The sequence below is a fragment of the Mandrillus leucophaeus genome, unplaced genomic scaffold (genome assembly GCF_000951045.1).
Source record: "Mandrillus leucophaeus isolate KB7577 unplaced genomic scaffold, Mleu.le_1.0 Scaffold314, whole genome shotgun sequence".
Lineage (NCBI taxonomy): Eukaryota > Metazoa > Chordata > Mammalia > Primates > Cercopithecidae > Mandrillus > Mandrillus leucophaeus.
In genome coordinates, this window is record NW_012103299.1 from 2,241,504 (window position 1) to 2,255,449 (window position 13,946).

General features: G+C 38.5%; 1 protein-coding gene across 4 annotated transcripts in view; it reads left to right on the forward strand.

Moving 5' to 3' along the window:
* FBXW11 (F-box and WD repeat domain containing 11) overlaps positions 1-13,946 on the forward strand; it is a 140,088-nt gene that overhangs the window by 100,099 nt on the left and 26,043 nt on the right. For all 4 annotated transcript variants that reach the window (XM_011987708.1, XM_011987709.1, XM_011987710.1 and 1 more), the window contains 3 exons: positions 3,766-3,952; positions 4,792-4,882; positions 12,247-12,384. In XM_011987708.1, the coding sequence (XP_011843098.1) occupies positions 3,766-3,952; positions 4,792-4,882; positions 12,247-12,384 (416 nt within the window). The remainder of the gene's footprint in view (positions 1-3,765; positions 3,953-4,791; positions 4,883-12,246; positions 12,385-13,946) is intronic.

A 13,946-nucleotide genomic window follows, 5' to 3' on the forward strand; every position in this document is an offset into this window, starting at 1 on the left:
GATGTGAAATAATATAAACCTTTAAAAGTGGCTATGTTCTTAGCCTGGGCAACATAGTGAGACCCTGTCTCTACTAAAAAAATTTTTTTTTTTTTTAATTTGCCTGGCATGGTAATGTACACTTGTAGTCCCAGCTACTAGGGAGGCTGAGGCAGGAGGATCACTTGATTTTGGAAGGTCAAGGCTGTAATAAGCCATGATCATGTCACTGCACTTCAGCCTGGGCGACAGAGTGAGATGCTGTAATTAGCTGTGTTCTGATATTAAGTGCAGAAACCAGAAAAGGAAGATAGATAAGTACCCCAGCATTCGAAAGATTGAAAGAGCCAAGTCTGTTAGTCCACGGCTAGAGACTGAATGAAAATGTTTAGAGGACTGACAGATTCTGCAGTTTGAAATTCTGATTAATTTGTCAATCCTAGTGATGGAGAGGCACAAGTAGAACCCCGTGTGATTATCCTTGGATTTCCCTGATTTTAAGTAAACATAGAAGATTGAAGAAAGGCGGCCAGGTGCAGTGGCTCACGCCTGTAATCTCAGCTCTTTGAAGGCCAAGGCAGGAGGATTGCTTGAGCCCAGGAGTTTTGAGACCATCCTGGGCAACATAGTGAGATGTCATCTCTACAAATGATAAAAAAAATTAGCTGGGTGTGGGGGCATGTGACTGTAGTCCTAGTTACTTGGGAGGTTGAGGTGGGAGGATTGCTTGAACCCAGGAGTTTGAGGTGGCAGTGAACCATGATTGTGCCACTGTACTCCAACTTGGGTGGTAGAGTGAGTCCCTGTGAAACCTTTGAGAATGGTACCAAGAGGACCAAACCCCAAATAATGTAAAATTGGCCAAAATGTTGAAGTAAATTGAAAGAGTTGAAAACAAAATAATTAACTATTTGGAGCAAGATTATAACGAATGAAGGAATAATGTGCTTAGAATAGATACTGTAGTGATAATAGAAAGAAACAACGTATTTTCACTCCCATTAACCTAATTCTGCCCCCCCAACCCAAGAGTAATGGCTTTAAAGGAAAGGTTAGCAAAGTTGTATTTGAAAAGATGTGAAGATATTTAGGAATCACATAGCTCGTATAAACAAATAGGCCTAAATACATTGTATGTCTGGATAGTGGCAAAACCTGTGGTTGTGATTTTTCAAGTTGTAGAACATTGTGAAGTAATTGAAAACCAGTATGCAGAACTATTGGGTACGGTTGTGCCCTGTACAGCTTGTACAGTTGCACGTGGTAGTCTTGCATGATAGCACCAGAGATGACTGATGAACAGAATTCCTGGTTTTAAGAACTGGAGAAGGTGTTTTGGGGGGATTTAGCTATGAAATTAGATGTTGTACTTTAGCAGAATTCTTAGATGAGTTTCAAAGGCTAATCAGCCTCTGAAAAGATTGTGTATGGTTGTGTAAACCTAGAAGGATGTATACAGAATGTGAAAAGTTGTTCCCATCTCTGGGAAATGGGGTTTAGAGATGTAAAAAATTTTGCTCATCTACACTTTATAGATTTTCTATAATGAATGTGAACTAGATATGTTTAAAAGGGATACCAAGCAGCTAGTGTCAACATGTAAGTGAAAAATTTCAATACAACTTCATGTAGCAAACCCCAGCACGGGAACATGAAAGCAGCCATACCAAATTCACCTTATTTCCTTTTTGGATAAAGTTACCAGGCTAGTAGGTAGGTCTGAAGAATGAATCATCATAGGCCGGTTTTTCCAAATACCTGAGGACAGAATAGAGAGATATGGGCTGGGCAGTGGCACATATAGATGACTGCAGACCGGATGGCTCAGTGTGGGTGCCCTGGGCATATTGATGAGTGCATCAGTGTTAGCTTGGAGGAAAATATTATAATAATAGCTACTAATAGCTAGTGTCATGGGTGCTGTCCTTGGTTCTGACCCATTTAACATGTTTGCCAACACGGTTTAACATGTTTGCCTTAGTACTTTAGCCCATCATGCAGGTCTGGTGTGGAATACCCACTCTTCTGGATGTGACAAAAATCAGAATTCTAGAGACTGAAATGGATGGGTCAGACAAAGCTTTGAAGGTGAATTATAGTAAGGATAAATATAAACTGTACAAAGCTGCCCCTGCCTTTCCAACTAACTGTACAAATAGAGCATTAGGGGACATTGTTTTAATAGGTGTTTTGGGGGGAGAGGCCTGGGATTTTATTCTAACGTACTGCCATGTTAGGCATCTTCTGTGATATGACTGTCAGAGGAAGTCAGTGCAGCCTTTGATCACATTAACTGTAATATAAATGACACGCAGGAAAGGACAGTGGTCCCAGTGTAGTCTTTATTCTTAGACCATAGCTTGGGTCTTTGATCTAATCCAGAGTAAGACAATTTTAGTATATGAAGGACCTGGAAATTATAACCAATGGTGTAATAATAATCATTCTTAGAGTTGAAGAAACTTTAGTTTGTAAAGCATTTTTCGTGCATCATCTCGTTTTGATATTTTCAGAATCAAGTAGAGATTATTATAATCTTATACGGATGAGGAAACTGAGACTCTGAAAGTTTAATAATTTACCTACATCTGGCCTTTCAACAACCAAGTTTAGTGCTATTATACTACTTCTAATTATTTTGAGAAAAGGAACAGATATTAACTTTGTAGAGTGCTTTATTGTCTATAAAATGTTTTTGTAAAACTGTTGAATTTGATTCTGACAGTGTGAGAAAAGACAGTTGTTACTGGTGGTTAGCATTTTGTATGTTAAGGCGCAAAAATTCAAGGCACAGGGATGTTTCAGTGTTTGTTTCATGTCATAGAACTAGTAAGTGGTGAACCTGGGACTTGAAATGGGAATTTTCTGATGATATGTTCTGTGTTCTCATCCCTGCACAGAATAAGCTTGGGGATAAGCTTTATTTCTTGCAACTACAGAAGACATGCTTACTGCCACAGGATGGGGGTTTACAGGTGGCAATAGTGGTGGCCGTGTTGATCATCTTCCCATTGTGAATGTCAGGCAGAGGCTGGGAGTGGTTTTCTTTGAGAGTATCCTTGTATCGTGTGGGAGGTTGAAGCCAATAACCTCTAAGATTCTAGGATTTGTAGACATGGGGCTATTGCTTTTGAAGATTGTCCCCATCCGTTTAGGAACAGAAAATGGATACTCACAAAAGATGAAAAGATTGACAGAAACACATTTAAGCACAATCGACTTTAATTATCGGATTGCCATTTAACTTTTCGTAAGTTTTTCAAGATGAGTCGGTGTTTTACCTTGTTTGTCTTCTGACCTCCCGGGGATTTACACCGGGTATGGATTAATGGGAATATGATTTGTTATGAGAGACAGTGAATAAGATGGGAATGAACACAAACTTTGAAGCAAGAAATCTGAGTTCCAGTCTTGGAGTGTAAAATCTTGGGTTCTTTACCTCTCTGTACTTCATCTGTAAAATTTGGGGCATCATTGCCCCACAGGAGGGCTGTGAGAGTTATATAAAAGAAAATGAAGTCTTTTATCGTAATATTTGACAAATACAGAACTGTCCAAGGTCAGCTTTTACACACAGAGAAGAGTTGCTGTTAATTGTTTATCGTAAAAAATCAGAACCAAAAAGAAGTGTGTATGTTTATGTACTCATGGATTTGAGTATCTGTACAACTTTTGATATTACTAAAATACTTCAGGATTTCTTTATTCCTCTTATCTTTAAGGAAATGATGGCTGGTTCTTTTCTATCTCTCTTCCCATTCCTTCATTCCCTTTTCTGTTTTGTAGAGCAAGGCTTAGATCACATAGCAGAAAACATTCTTTCGTACCTGGATGCCAGGTCTCTGTGTGCAGCAGAGCTGGTATGTAAAGAATGGCAGCGAGTGATCTCAGAAGGAATGCTTTGGAAGAAGCTGATTGAACGAATGGTACGCACTGATCCCCTATGGAAAGGACTTTCAGAAAGAAGAGGGTGGTAAGTACTTGGGTTGCTTGTTCCCTTGAAAAGATTTCATTGACAGAGTCAACTTGATTAGTCAAAAGTGCAATTTTACTTGCAAATGTGCTGGCTTATTTTTAAAAAGGGGGGAAAATGAGTGATCAAAAGTTGAAAGAAAAAGTTAAAGCTGTTAAAATTTCTCCCTCTGAAATGTGTATTTCCTTTATTAACTGTATTATATAGTTTGAATGGGATTTGGCTTTTCAAAGCTACGTGTTTATGCCTTTTCCTTCACGTTTTGCTTAGGTGATGATACCATTACCAAAATATAGATACGACAAAAATAAGAGGAAGTCAGGTAGTGCCACTTTCCTGTTTGTTATTACTTCTGGTAGAGGAAGTAATAGTGATAGGATTTTTCAGAGAAAACTCACAACTCTGATGCAGCTTTATAGCTAGCTCTATGCTGTATGGCCCAGTTAGCACAGAGAGAGCTACAGAAAGAGGTGCATATAGGGCTGTATTTTCCTTATGAGTGAGGGTCAGAGCTGTATTTTCCTTACGGGAGGAAGTTTGATGTGTACTAAGTTAGATGTTTCACAGTGTAGTGCTTTTTATTAAACTCTATGGAATAAAAGGCTAGATTGTTATATATTAGTACTCAGAAAACAGAAGATCAGGATTGTGTTAGAGAGCTGTGAATTGAGCTAAACTTGTCTCTAACATGTAAATTTGTCAGAAATCCTGCTTTTGAACAGTTAAAGCTCAATGCAAGTTAAAAGACATGAAAGATATATCTTTGTCAGCACCATGTTTAGATAAAATTCACCCTTTTATGTGCAAAAATGTAACATCTGTTTGTTTTTATTTGCCAGGGATCAGTACCTGTTTAAAAACAGACCCACAGATGGCCCTCCAAATTCATTTTATAGGTCATTATACCCAAAGATTATCCAGGATATAGAGGTAACTTTATGATCTATCTGTTTTATGGGCTCTTAGTGTCTTGTTCTCGACTTTTTATGTTGCCTTAGAGTGTTCTTTTGTTCTAAAATCGTAGAACTAATAATTTTTTTTAAAAGTTGAGCTTTTGGAGTAAATGTGTCATGATGTATATAATCTGCAGCTCTTCTTCAGAAAAGATAATGTCTTTTGCAAAGAATATCTAACTTTTCTAAAACATGAAATGCTTCTGCAAGGCTGCCAGTTAATTCAAGCCTTAATCTAAAATCATCTTTTTATTCTAATCTGATAAATTTTCCAAAATCCCTGGCCCCATTTTTTAAAGTAAGCATCGTTTTATATTTTTGAGCCATCTCTAGAGAACTAGAGAAGGCACATTCCAAGTTTTCTCTGTACATTACTCATAGTTTTTCATAAAAATGATGCAGATATCATTCTAAGCAACAGTTAGGTGGATTTATAGGGCAGATTATGCTTCTGGACCGTTTTGGATTTGAGCGTAACTTCACCAGACCAGTAAAACTCTGTAAACTTGATGAGAAACACTGGAGATGTTTGATATCGTTCATGTGTTCTAATTAGTTCAGTTTTACTATTTAGACTTTTTCCTTGAACCAGGAAAGACATGCACAGGCATTTCTCATTAACTCTTTCACATGTGTTCTTGGCAGGTCTTGGTTACTTCACTGTTTCCTCCTTGGCAGAAAAGTTTAGCCTTTGCTAGGCGATGCAATATCACCCATAAAGTTATACTCAGTTTCCCAAATGTGAAGTAATCCTCTCCCCCAGGTGATAGACATAAAAGTTTTTGTGCCAAAATTCATTAAGGGAGAAACATGTGCTTTTTCGGACCCCTCCCCCCTTCCAGGCAGATGTGAATAATGGAATCATTCCATTAATGGTAAATCTGAATGTGACTGGAATATCATTGTTTAAAACACAAACTGTCTTGAATATTCTGCTGTCTGAAACGATTATAAGCAACCCTTTAAGGAGGTTAAATAAAAACTTTCACTAGATAAATCATAAAGTTTAAGAATTAATTGACCATTGGCAGTTCCAAACTTAGAGTAAGTTGCCCCTGCAGGGCTAGTGGCTGAGACATGGTGTTAACTTTAATCTTAGGTTGATGTGTGTGTGTCGTAGGGGAGATGGGGCTGTCGCTTACCCCTAGGTAGTTGTACTAAGGCATTTCTTATGTACACATCTTATAAACTACATTACATTCTGTTTTTTGTTTTCCTTTGATGAGGGGCAACTATTTACAAAGTTATCTCCAGACTTCTTTGAATAATTTTATCAAAAAAATTCTTTGGAAAGAAGGAAAGAATGATGTTTAAAAGAATGATGTTTAAAGTTAATTATGAACAGGAACCTTGAAAGAGCTCTGATCAGGTTGAAGATGTGGCGACATAGATTATTTTATTGAATTCTGATGACTGCTCTTATAATTGACAATGTGAAATCAGTATTCTGTGACATGACACTATGTGACACCACCTGCCATCATCATTTCTTCAAGCTCAAATGATATTTTAAAGTAGGAGGGGAGGCAGGTGTGAGAGGAAACAGCTCTATGGGAAAACCCTGTGCGACACAACCTCTACATCATGGTGGTCTACCCAGTGGTTCTTAAAGTGTGGTTTGGAAAAACCCACTGGTTGACCACGAAAGTCTTCTCCAGATTTTTGTGGGCTAGACCTCTTAATATAAGCGATGATGTTTATACTTTGATATATGCACTACTAGTAATAATCATAAAAGTAATGTACCACTAATAGCATTTACTTATGCCAGATACTTTGTTAACTACTTTATAATGCATTTTCTCTTTTAACATTTTGGACAAAACCTGAAAGGTAGGCCAAATACTTATTTAAATTTGAGGGAACCTTAGAAGGTTAAAACGGTTAAACAGTTTAGTCAGGATCACACAGCTAGTGGGTAATTGAGTCTGCGATCAACCGTATACCCTTCTACCTTAATACGAGTTTTTAACAATAGACCACTGCTACCACCTCAAAATAGATTTTTTTATTCCTGTTTTGGGAGTGTGTTTCATTCTGTCCAGAGTAAAATAGAATATAGAGAGTTATATGTAGAGAGTTCTTTCAGTGATCCTGGATCAAATGAGAGACTCTCACGGGCTTGACTCTGTTCATATGGCTGGTACAAAATCCTCACAAGCAGACTATAATAATTACAAATACCCACTTCAAGTCCTTGCATATATCAAACTGTGTTGGGTGATTTACATAGGTTACTGTTTTTTATTCTTACAAGGTGCATGTTATTATCTTTATAATAGGGGGAAACTGAGACTAAAAGAAGTTTTAGGACTTGCTGCATAGTTAACTAGAAGAGATGGGATGGGATTTTAACTGAGGTCTGTCTAGCTCTATCCAGGCTGAGAGTTGTTGTTTGTCATTTTCAGAGTGGAAAATTCAAGAAGTGAGGGAGAAAGAGGCATGTTTTATGCTTGCTGAATTTCAAGGTGGTGTTTGCCTCCTTCTCTAATTGTGCGAATACTCAGTGTCCTTGACTGTTCATTGAAAAAAGGGTATGAGTTAAGATCTGATTAGTGGGCCCTGTTTTAGTCCACTTATGTGAAAGTAGTAGGATTTTAAGCACATTGCAGAAAGATAAATGACACTTGGAATGTCAAGTGGCTGTTTTATGTCCCCCTCTCTCCCCAGTTGCTTGTACATAGCTTTAGAGTCTCTTGTGTTTTTTCCCATATACTTTGCAGGGTTGCCAGTTCACAACACCTTTTTCTTTTTTTCCTTCTTCCTCCACCTCGACAGCTTGGCTTATGTGCTGGCTCCTGTAATCTGTACATTCCCAGATTTGGCTTTGATGAACAGAAAGGAAATGTTCATCTCTGAATCTGCCCTTCTACATTGACCCACCAAAAATTGGCTTAATTTTAAGGGAAAATAGAGAACCTGGCTTAGTGCAGCCAACTCCTGTTATTCAGGAAATGAGGATGTGAGAAATGGAGTCTGGGGAGAATAAATATGTATTGTAAGCTTTCTGCAAAGGCTCATCTCGCCTGGGTGTTCTTGCCACACATAGAGAGGGTTTAGAGGGCCTCTGAATTGAGAAGGAATTCCTAGAAAACCTGAGGCTTACTCCTAAAAGAAGCAGCCATATTCTCCTTTGCTGTCTGGAGTCTTAGTTGTTGTTGTTATTGTTGTTACCATCAATGCTGACTGTAGATGCTTTGCTACAAGTGATTTAATTTAATCCTCAAATTGTCAAAGCTGAGATTTTTACTCCAAAGTCCATGCTGCTTTCACTCTAGCGTGCCCCCAAGTGTCCATTAACAGAGAGTTGGGAGTTGTTATAGCAGCCCTAGAGTTCTGGTATTCTGAACTTGGGTTTTTCTCTTTTGCCATTTGAGTAGTGACAAACTCCTTCAAGTAATCTACCTTCTTCCTCTCTTCATTCATTGCATTGAAGCCTTTGAAGTGCTCTTCTTGGACAGACCACTGGGAAAATGATGGTGTGTTGTATCACACCTTTTAATAAGCCACATTTTATTCAGGGAAAGCAGGGAGCTTTTTTTGTGGTTTGCAAACCTGATATTAACATTGTCCTGACCAGAAAATGTCAAAACTTGCCCACCCACCCAGTTGTGTTTAGGCTTCTAAAAATAATGTTATTCCTCCATACTCAGACATCTGTTTTCACTCTATTGCCAATTTAAATGCCGCTGTATACTCTGTGTATCATGGCTACTTTCCCAGTATTTTGAAAATTTGCGCAGGGTAAGGGGATTTTACAAGTTCTCAAAAACATGAAATATTCCTCTACAGTAGCCATACCACATGATGGCTAAGTGAAATGATAGGTATCCACATAATTAAAGAGGTGCACCTGTGTATGACCTCTATTCCTGCTGCTGGCATTAGGATAATAGTTGGATTCCATTTGAAGGCTGAGCCTCTTCCTGGGAATGGTTAGGGAAGGCTCAGGCTTATTAGCATTAAATATCAGCCTACACTGAGACGATTTCTGGCAACTTTGTGAGAATTATGTATTTGTTGTTGTAGCCCACTTTCTTTTTGGTTAACGTTTTCAACAACGGAAGAAGAACGTAACTACCATTTTGCTGGCACTATAATGAGAACTTACATACATAATCTCATTTGAACCTTAACGGTGGTTTTGAGGGAGTAGATATTACTGTTCCCATCTTTGCAGCAGTGGAAGTCCTTTGCCGAAGTTGCTACTTGACCCAGGTATTTTCTACCAGAGTGGGCTACCTGCCAGTTTTAAAGGTCTAGTTTTTCTAAAAAAAGACCTGGCTTATAAGCATTCAGGTAAAAGTCGAGGTCGTCAGACATCATGGGGGTAGTTTTTGAGGCTGGTGTAGTTGACAGGAAGTGCTGCTTTTTTGTGCAGGTGGCCTGGGGAATTGAGAAGAGGAATTACCCAGGGTTGGTGCGCAGCAAAGCAGTCAACTCCCTGCTCTGGCTCCGTGTCTCTTTCACGGCTTTTCAAAACAAGCTACACTTTGGGATTCAAGAAACTGATGATTTCTAAAACAGGACTTTGTAAAATGACACATCAGGAATTGGTTGACAAACTATTTCTTTTAAAATGCAGAAACTTATTCGAGAAAAGTAGGCTTTTTGTAAGTGTTGAGAAGCTAAGCCATTTGCTAACTTCCGTTCAACTTAGAATGAAAATCTGGTATCTAGCAGAGCTTTTGTGAGGTCCTCTTCCCTAGCTCTTACTTGAGGGTTGGGGATAGAGAGTATAGCTCAGCCTTTACTGTTGTTGTCATCCTCTGTCCAGACATCTCAGGGGACTGATGTATCACAGGCTGAGTGTGTACAGAGGACCCTGGCTCCTCTGTGCAGTCTTCTCTGCTGCGTCTTCAGGATTTTGGGTACAGTTAAAGATTGTAGCCACATCACCCACTTCTAGGAAACATTTTAGAGTAGTGGGAGAGCATGTAGGAAATTCTTTTTGGTATAGGGATTCCCCCCACCTCCTCTTTTAAATTAAAATAATTGTTTCCCCCTCAAACTCTCATGCGATAGTAAATGTGCTTTTTCTAGTCATTGAAATATAAAGCGAAACAAAGCTACTTACTGCTTCAGTGTCATCTTAAAGTAATTGTATACCTCTTAAACCTAAGAACAGCTTGGTAACACCTGGCATATATGTAAAAACATATTATGTATTCATCTTTGTAATACTTTGGGTTCATATGAACTCATACATTCTGTAGCAACTCTGTGGGCCCCCAGAGGGCATAACGTGAACATTTGTAACCACTGCCAGGAGTCACTGGCCACAAAGTAGACTTGTTACCAGTACATCTGCCTACTAAATCAGCATTTTCCTGGAGTGCTCAGCATGCTGAGATGGCCCAATCACGATCTAAAAATACATTGTTTCTCTAAATGATTCCATGCGTTGAGTTCTGCTTAAGAAATGCCTGTATTCTGGACCTCTTTTTAAGTAAAAAAGTTGCTTATCTGGACAGATCCGTTGTCTACTTTGATAGAGGTAGCAGAGGTGGTTGGGTTATGTTTTTTTATTTTTTATTTTTTTTATTTTGAAGTGTGCTTTTGTATGTCTAATATTTTACCAAGTCACTAGAGATGATGACCCAGGCTAGGAAGTTCTGACTTGGTGGCAGATGGACAGATGAGTATTTCCCCTCTCCTGGCATCTCCATGGCATGTCCTTGCATCTCCTGGGCATTGGAAATACGCCATGCTGCCCTCACAGATGTGTATGGGAGCTCCTCAAGGGAAGATACCGTATTTCCAGGACTCTTGCTAAGCTCTGGGGCCACAAATTATAGAAATACTCACTTTTTAAGTATACGTGTATCGATATCTCCAACCCTCCATTTCCTTTTCTATAAAATGCAAACAATGATTCCTGCTTCAGAGTTACGATTAAATTAGCTACAAAACATATAAAGTGAGTGGTATAGTGTTAGGAAAGCATAGTGCCTGGCACATAGCTTTCAGTTAATTTTAAGATTTTAGAGTACACAGAAGGATACTACCTTCAAAATAAGAAGAAATACTTTGTTAGATGTCAGTAGAGCCAGTAATTAAGTACTCCTTTCTTCAACAAAGCAGATAATTAGACTTTTAGCTGTAGAGAAATAATTAGCTACTCAGAGAGAAACTATATCCTGAAGTATAACAGGTTATTGAAATCCCTATTTTCCCCTAATTTCAAGGATCAGGAATTCAGACTTTAGTTAGTAGAGACATTGTATCTTTTGAGCCTTAAAAATCACTTATATCTACTCCCAGAGGTTAGGTCTTCTGGTGCTCTGGGTATGACCTACTTCTTCACTAAACTTGGCCCAGTGGTCCAGGCTATAGAGCTCATTTTCTCCCTTAAGTCCTGCAGCGCTTAGAATTTTTATCACTCATTTGGCACTTTTGGAATTGTTACTGATCTTACGTTCTGTGTGCACTGCCTCAAGAGGCAAGCCCATCCTGTTTTGTATTGAATATGTTAGTAGCAAAGTATGGGTTCAGAGTCAGAAAGAACTGAGTGTGATTTCCAGCTGGTCTGATTACTGATTTTGTGGCTGCAGGCAAATTAAACTCTGTTTTCTTGTTTGTAAAAAGGAAATAATAAGTACTTCCTCCTTCCAAGGTTATTATGGATCATTTAACCAAATAAACTTAGTTTAGTGTCTATCTATTCCAGACGCCATGGGCCTAGATATTGGAGTGGTGCCTCCCTAAATTCAGTATGTCTCCTGTTGATCTTTTTATCCTCAGTGCCTAGCACGGTACCTGGAATATATTAACATCTCAGCAAATGTTGCACGAATGATAAGAGGAACAAGAATCCAGGGCTAAAGTGTACCATTTTTACTCTACAGAAACATTAGGAAGGTTAAAAATGATAAATAAAATTCTTCCTATGTAGTTGGCTTATAGTAGTTGCTCAGTATCTTTCCTCAGTGATCAAGACAATGCTTTGTTTGGGTATGTAGATTGTCAATATATGCTTAATGATGGTTTTTAATTGGCATTAGGGAGCGACCCAATGAGTTACTATTTATTTGCGTGTTTTGGGTGCAAATGGCATTCTTTAAACATACTGAATTCTGTCGAGGCCAGTTTTTTCAAGCCCAATCCAAAACTCATTGGAAATCCTATGACAGTTGCCAGATGGGCCGGGAAAGTTTAAGAGAAAACATTGTTGGGTTAATGTCTTACTTGGAAAAGAGCATGATCCTATCCACAGACAGTTATGCAAACCAAGATTGGGGTATTGGTGGTATGCTGTTTCTGGAAGCAACGCCAAAGTCTGAAACCTAATAGAATAAGTTGATTCACAAAAACTCATCTCTTGTCTCCTTTTTCCCCTAGACTATAGAATCTAACTGGCGGTGCGGACGACACAACTTGCAGAGGATTCAGTGCCGCTCTGAAAATAGTAAAGGTGTCTACTGTTTACAGTACGATGATGAAAAAATTATCAGTGGCCTACGAGATAATTCTATTAAGGTGAATGACTGAATTTTATATGTATTATTTTTAGAATCGTGGCTATGTGTTAGACACTAGATGTGACAATCTTTCCATTTACTCCAGATTGGTTTTTATCTCTTCCACTCAATCTTGGCAGCTCTTGGTGTAGTTCTAAAGAACTAGAGCCAGAGCATTTCCCCGTAACTAATACAAGATCCTGGATTGTCTCACTTCTTATCCTTCTCTAAGCACAGTCACATTCTTTATTCTGTATTAGGTGTAAATAGAAAATATCCCAGTATCACAGGGCTCTTGGTTGCTTTGCCGGCTGGTAAGGGTATTGGTAGTTTATAAACCAAAGCCATTACCTTTTATGGTTTCTGAGAAGGACTCAAATAATAATACCACAGAATGATAGCAACTTATATTGTTTTCATTAACTTTTCAATAGTAGATAAACTGTATTATTTCTTATGTTTAATCTGATGGCTGATCTAATCTGATTTTATTTTACATTGAAGCTTATGTCCTCATATTTTAGAAAGCATCGAGTTTTTTAAATTTTGTAAAAAAACATAACTTACAAACAGGGAAGTTTGCTCTTTTGTTGTATGATTATGTGAGTTTTGATAAACACACAGAGGTGTGTAACTGTAATATGGAGCAGCTCTCTCATTCCCCCAATTCCCTTGTCCTGCCCTTTTCTTTTCCTGGACTTTCTGCCTCTTTCCTGTGCTTACCCATTCACCTGTGGAAGGATGTTTGTGGTGTTTCCAGTTTCTTCAAATTATGAATAAAGCTACCATAATTATATACCTGTAGGTTTTTTGGGGAACCTAAATTTTTAGTTCACTGGGTGAAAACTGAGGAGTGAGGTTGCTGGCTCATATGGTAAGTGTATGTTTCACCTGCTAAGAAACTGCCCAGCTGTTTTCCACAGTGCCTGTACCATTTCACATTCCCATCAACAGTGATGAGAGTTGTTTTTTGTTTTTTTTTTTTTTTGAGACAGAGTCTGTCTCTGTCACCTACCTCCTGGGTTCAAGCAATTCTCCTGCCTTCCTACCTCAGCCTCCTTAGTAGCTGGGACTACAGGCACGTGGCACCATGCCCAGCTAATTTTTTTGTTTTTAGTAGAGATGGTGTTTTGCCATGTTGCCCAGGCTGGTCTTGAGCTCCTGACCTCAAGTAATGCGCCTGCCCCAAAGTGCTGGGATTACAGGTGTGAGCAGCCACTGCACCTGGCCTGAGAGTTGCTTTTGTTCTGTATCCTTGTCAGCCCTTGATCGTCTCAATTTTTTTGATATTAGCCATTCTAATAGGTATGTGCACATGCCGCATTTTGCTTTAAATTCGCATTTCCCCAGTGATGATAGTGAGCATCTTTCTACGTGCTTACCTGCCATCTCTATATTCTTTGGTGAAGTTTCTTTTTGGATCTTTTACCCATTTTTAAAATGGGGTTCTTTTATTTTATTATTGAGTTTTTAGAGTTCTTTATGTAGTCTAGATACAAGTCGTTTGTTAGATATGTTTTGCATATATCTTTCCCAATTAGAAAATGAAAATGTCTTTTCATTTTCTTTTTATTAAAAAAA